Source organism: Corylus avellana, chromosome ca1, assembly GCF_901000735.1.
Source record: "Corylus avellana chromosome ca1, CavTom2PMs-1.0".
In the NCBI taxonomy this organism is placed as follows: Eukaryota; Viridiplantae; Streptophyta; class Magnoliopsida; order Fagales; family Betulaceae; genus Corylus; species Corylus avellana.
In genome coordinates, this window is record NC_081541.1 from 14,172,450 (window position 1) to 14,178,499 (window position 6,050).

The following is a 6,050-nucleotide window of genomic DNA, read 5'->3' on the forward strand; positions in this document are numbered from 1 at the left end:
ATTCTTGTTGAATTTCATCCATAGCACTTTTATCCATCATCATAAGTTCCTTTTCCTCTCTCACTTGTTCCAATCGAAGTGTTTTTTTCTCTAAGGCGCACTCTCTTACTTGAGGCGCAACATCTCTTTAACATGATCACGTGCTTCCTCAAAAAGTTTTATTTTCATCTTCTTGTCTTCCTTCATCTCATTTAGTATCACAACAATTCTCAGATTCATTTTTTTTCTTTAGTCTTTCGTTTGTCCTTTTCAGCCTTCCGGCCTATTGGTCGCTCCAAGTCTACAAAAGCTCCGTGCGAAGCCTTGTCTCCCCCTAGATTTATCACGATTGATTTTTTCTTCGGTTTTGCACTTTCCATATGATCCACCCATTTTGGATGAAACCTCAAAACAATCCAAAAATGTTCAAAATGAGTTTTGCCTTGCCAATCTGAAAAATTAACAAATGCAACATAATTAAGATCTTTTGGAATAAATAGAACATAGTCCAAATAAATTCTCCACCTGTGCATGAGACAAAATTAAATATACTGAATTTACTCATCCGTGAATATTGATACCCTGCAAATACTTATGACCCTTTTCTTATGAAATTATATCAGCATAATGAAATCAGATAACCATTTAGATTCTAATCATTGGACACCAAAGTAATAAATCTACATTAGTTCTCAGAGTAGTTGAACTAGTTGTGCATTACACAAGCAATCCAGAGCACAAATAGCTCCCATCAGTTTTGTACATTACACAGCCAATACAAAGCTTAAGGAAAGGATAAGAGTTGTGCCAAATAGACAACCAAAACAACTATTGGTCAAATGAATGGCATTGTTATGTTGAGATGACTATTATCACATTGGCAATAATAAAACCATATTATTGACAGGAAGTGTGTGCAACTCCTTGCAATATATATATATATATATATATATATAGAGAGAGAGAGAGAGAGAGAGAGAGAGAGAGTGACTGCCAGCATCATACTAACAAAATGAAAAATCCAAATAAATAACCTCTACTAAGACGTTTTAAAAGAGAAATCCCAGCATATTGATCATCATCTAAAAGAAATCCCAGAAATAAATAATTTATCATCCGTATGTATATTGGTCATCAAATCCCAGGCATTTCAAGCCTCAAAGATACCTCTACTAAGATGTTAACAGAGCACTGAAATTATTAAGTTTTTCCTATTCTTGTGAGATGAGACTTCTCCAAACACAGTGGTGAGACTCCATTGTGGTGTGTGTTCTCTTTAACGTTAATTTGTATTCCACAACACTGTTCACAAATAATAAAAAAAAAAATTTGTTTGCATGTGCGTGTTTTCTGTTAGCTCTATGTTCTCTGCATACTTGGCCTTACGCTGCGTCAATTACAAGGAAAAACACTTCAAGGCACACAACCACATACCCAAAACATTAACAGATGCTTCTTATGATAAAATCACTGATACAAGAATTACAATAAAAACATATACCCAAAATTACAACCCAAATTGATACAAACATAGCAAGAATGAGATGGAACAAGAAACAAACATACCAAAAATAGAGGCTCTATCCGTACTTGAGGCCCAATGTTGAGTTGACCCAAATTTATTTTTGGTTGTCAGTCAGATTGGAAGCTCTGATCCGCCAAAGCATCTAAAGAAATACCAAAAATGAGCGAAGAGAGAGAAAATGAGAGTTGCAACAAAAAATGAGTGAGAGCAGGGAAGAGAGGAAATACCCAAGGCTTGAGAGAACGGGTGAGAGCAGGAGAGGAAATCTGTGGTGCAAAAGAGAGGTCAGTGAAAACAAAATAACCTTAAAAAATAGAGTGGCGAAAGCTTTTGGCTCAGGATATTTGGGGAGTGACTCTGACAAAACCAAAATGGCGAAGGAGAAGTGAGCTTGTTTGATGGCTGGTTTTATGGAATTTCTCCAAAATAGAAAAGAGAGAAATGCCAAGCTTGTCAAGAATGCTCTTAGCTAGCCACTTTTCAAAAGCACCCAACAACAAACTCTCTAAATCTCTCTCTACTTCATTTAAATATTCTTTTTATTATCATCTTCAATTCAGCAAAAGCAACCGCACACAACAACATAATATTTACACCATCCAGGACAAAGTCAATTCTTGAATCACCCCCAGATATATGTCTTAGAAGATATATTTTAATAATAAACCATAACTCTTCCATCTATAAGAAATTCCTCAATCAGACTAAGTAGCTCATCCAAAAAATCGAAATCTGCAGACACACTTCTTGTCTCCACATCAAACATAAGTACCAAAAAGAAAAGAAAAAAGAATAAGAAAAAGAAATAAATAAAAAATAAAAAAATAAAAACAGTTCAATTAATAGAATTCTAGAAGTCAAAAAATTGTATGAACTATAGAAATATAATAATATACAATTATGTACAAACATGCAGCAAAAGAACACACCTGAACTTTCTAATTTACACTCATAGCAAAGAACAAACTCAAACCAGCAAGTATCTCCTAATCTATGGTTAGGTTGAAGAAAATCTGTGGGTGAGCTCAAGCTCACCCTTTTGTTTGATTTAAAGGAATTGGGAAGGAAAGGTATTTCCCTCGTTTGGTTGGATGGAAATGGAAAGAGAGATGCAGTCCCTTTCCTTCCCACACCAAATCCTTTCCACATGAAAAGAAACATTTTACATATTTTATTCTACATTTTGGACCGACCATTTGATTTCTCTTCTCCTCTTCCTTCTCTCCCATCTTTTCCTCCCTCCCTATATCCTTCCTCCAATTAAATATAGTGTAACTTGGAAGAACTAAAAATCGGTTATCATCACTTGGTTAAAAGTGGAGGATGTACAGGACGGCATAGAGGATTATTATATATGACAATATATATAATAATGCAATACAATTATACATAAAACATGGAGGATGTAAAAGAGCCATAGAGCACTATATATGACAAAATATATTATAATGCAATACAACTAATACATAAAATATGAGCGAGAAATCAATGACATAAAAGATTTGTGAATGACTGAACAGTGAGACAAAACCAATTATGATGAAAATGAAACGTGCGCCTTTTTGTACTGATAGGGGAATAGAGCATTAGTATAAATTTCATGGCTAAGATGTGCAAATCTCCATAAGATTGAAAGATTCAATTTCACTTGTATAACTTTGATGGCTACGGAGTTGTCTTATGACATTTCATGCAATTCTGCAGGAATAACTTTTCAGGATCTTCAAACAGACAACTCACCCTAAAATTTCATCATGAACAAATCTCATAACAACAGGAATTACATAACAAAAGAACTTGGAGTAGTTCTCTTAATAACCACTAGCACATTTAACAAGAAATAGGATTTTGGATTAGTTACACTCGTGGACCCCAACTGTTGAAAGTTTAACACCAAGGGATTCTACTGGATCAAATAACTTAACAGCCAATATTCAATTCATGATTTGGGTTACAATTGATTTATGTCATTCCTTGCCTCATACATATTCCATTCTCATTCTCTTGTCATTTCTTCAAGATCCCCTTTCTTTTCATATAGCTTCAATAGCTCAGAAGCTTCCTTCTTATAAGGTGTCACAAACTTCTCCAGGAACTTCTTCTCCTGGCACTCAAAAAGTGTAGGCAAGTAAATATTCTTCTCAACCAGACCTTTTGACATCAAATCATTAATAACAGAAGTCCTCGGAATAATTCTCTCCTCCAAGCTCAGCAATACAAGTATTATTGGACGTTCGACAATAAGCGAAGACTCCCAGCCCATTTTGTTGACAAAGAAATTCATTGCCCTCTCAATCTTATCCTCAGACGCCAAAATAAACAAGGGGTGTTTTTTAAAAGCTACAAGAATCTCCGCCTCGGACAAACCCCACCTCTTGTAAGCATTGACCTTCCTCTCCCAAGTAGATTTACTCATACCACTCATTGCATAAACAGCTTCAACAAACTTCATCTTTGAAGGATCGAACCCCATTTTCTTTACTTCCTCCACAGTCCTTCTAAACCTAACCGAATCTGTCATGAAAACTCTAGGCTGGGTTTTAAGAAATTTAACCATATAAGATTCGGGCACTCCATTTTCTCGCAGAGTATTGATATTGGCCACATAAGTGTCAAGATCATTACATAGAATACCCGAAAAACGTTTAATAGCAGTAACAATATCCACATCAGTTCCAAGCAAATCCTTAAAGAAAACAAAAGAAGGGACAATATGGTTTTCTAGGCTAAGATCCAAAATGGTTGGCCTTCTAGATAGGACTCCAGCAATGTCAGGGCTTGTAAAGCCTTTGGAGTAGAAAAACTCCAACTTGGGCAAAAAGGTTTTCTCAGGATCTGATAAGAGCACAGAAGGGACTCTTCCAATAATGTTCGAGATTTGGGTTTGCGAGAAACCATGGTTCTTGAAAAATGCAATGACCAAGTCTGCTCTATCTGGGTTTTCAAAATTAACAAACTTGGAAGCTGAAAGAGCAGTTTCCGGGGACAAACTACATGAGTTTATGAGGTAGGACACTGTAAATGAGTGTTGGGTTGAAGTGCTTGAGATGTGTCTGGCAAGTAAAAATGGTTTGGGGACTGTTGAAGCAGCCCTTGTAGTATAATGAGACCCATGGACAATAGTTTTGCAGAGAAAATTCAACATAGACGATTTGGAAGAAGAAAACTCACCTAATTGTTTTGAATCTTTTCCGTGAATGAACAAAAATTAATGGGAGGCGGAGACAACCAGCTATCACCGTATTGTATTAGGTTTTCCGCCAGGTCCCGTGTTGCTTGGTGATTAGGGTGGCCATGAAAGGGTATTTCGGGTTTTTTTTTTTTTTTTTTTTTTACGGGTATTTCTCTTGGAGACTTTTAGATTTTCGTGTTTTAAATAATGAGGAAAGTAAGCTATGTTTGGCGGAACCATGATTAGCAGCACGCGTCGTGCGTGGCACGCCCACGCACGACAGTGCAAAAAATTTTTTTTTTTTTTTTTTTTTTTTTAAAAAAAAATTTTTTGCACGCGGCGTGCATGTCTATCTTTACCCATGTTTGGCGTGGGAAGAGTCCCACACTGTAGCTGGAACGGCACTGTTCCAGCTACAGTGCAGGCTGACACGTGGCTGCTTTTTTCATTCAAATTATTATTTTTTTTTTTAAAAGTAAAATATTAAAAAAAAAAAAAAAAAAAAAAAAGAGCAGGAGAACGCTAGAGCTAGGGGTGGGCAAATTAACCGTTACCGTTTAACCGGCCGTCTACCGGCTTCGACCGAACCGATATAAACCGTAGCCGATATGCCGATATCCTTATCGGTTAAAAAAAGTATACCGGAATCCGGTCCGGTCCGGTTAAGCGGTTCTTATCGGTTAACCGGTTAACCGATAAGAAACCGGATTTTTTTTTTTTTTTTTTTATAATGGTGTTGCCCATGACTTATTTTCCTTTTGCTAAGTGACTTTAATTAGTTAATACTTTGTTTATTATTCATTAATGAATTTTATTTTAATTTGGGTTTGGGTAGGTTTGATGTTTTTTTTTTAAGTTATGGCATTTGATGAGATTTCTTTGTCTTTGGTAAAAGCATTTTTCATTAACTAGTTTTGCTAGTCTAATTAGCATTCATTGTGTTAATTAGTCCATTTGCTTTGGAAAAATGTATTTTATAATATAAAAAAAAAAAAAATTGAAGTGGATCAATATAAAAAAGCTTCAATTTTTAGCCCAAAAAACAAATATTTGGGTCCCAACAAAAAGTATTTGGTCCCTAAAATAACTCATTTTTAATAAATTATTTTAGCCCAACAAAAAGTATTTGGGCTCTCAAAAGTCAAAAAAACTCATTTTTGGTTTTTGGCCCAACAAAATAAATCAATATAAAGCTATCGGTTAAATCGGTTAACCGGTTTAACCGGACCGTTTAACCGTGTACCGTTTTAACCGAAATTATCGGTTAAAATTCTTATTGGTTCGGTATCGGTTAATAAACCGTTTAACCGAAAATTATCGGTTAATAACCGATAAGGTCCTTAACCGGACCGTTTTGACCGATACCCAGGCCTA

At 35.6% G+C, this 6,050-nt stretch overlaps 1 protein-coding gene across 1 annotated transcript; it reads right to left on the reverse strand.

The window, feature by feature from the left end:
- Positions 1-12: 12 nt before the first annotated feature.
- Positions 13-4,817, reverse strand: LOC132177062 (uncharacterized). The gene is made up of 3 exons (XM_059589276.1): positions 1,732-4,817; positions 1,546-1,646; positions 13-430 (listed from the first exon to the last, which is right to left on the reverse strand). The coding sequence occupies exon 1, from the start codon at positions 4,647-4,649 to the stop codon at positions 3,501-3,503; it is 1,149 nt and encodes a 382-aa protein (XP_059445259.1). The 5' UTR covers positions 4,650-4,817; the 3' UTR covers positions 13-430; positions 1,546-1,646; positions 1,732-3,500.
- Positions 4,818-6,050: the final 1,233 nt, after the last annotated feature.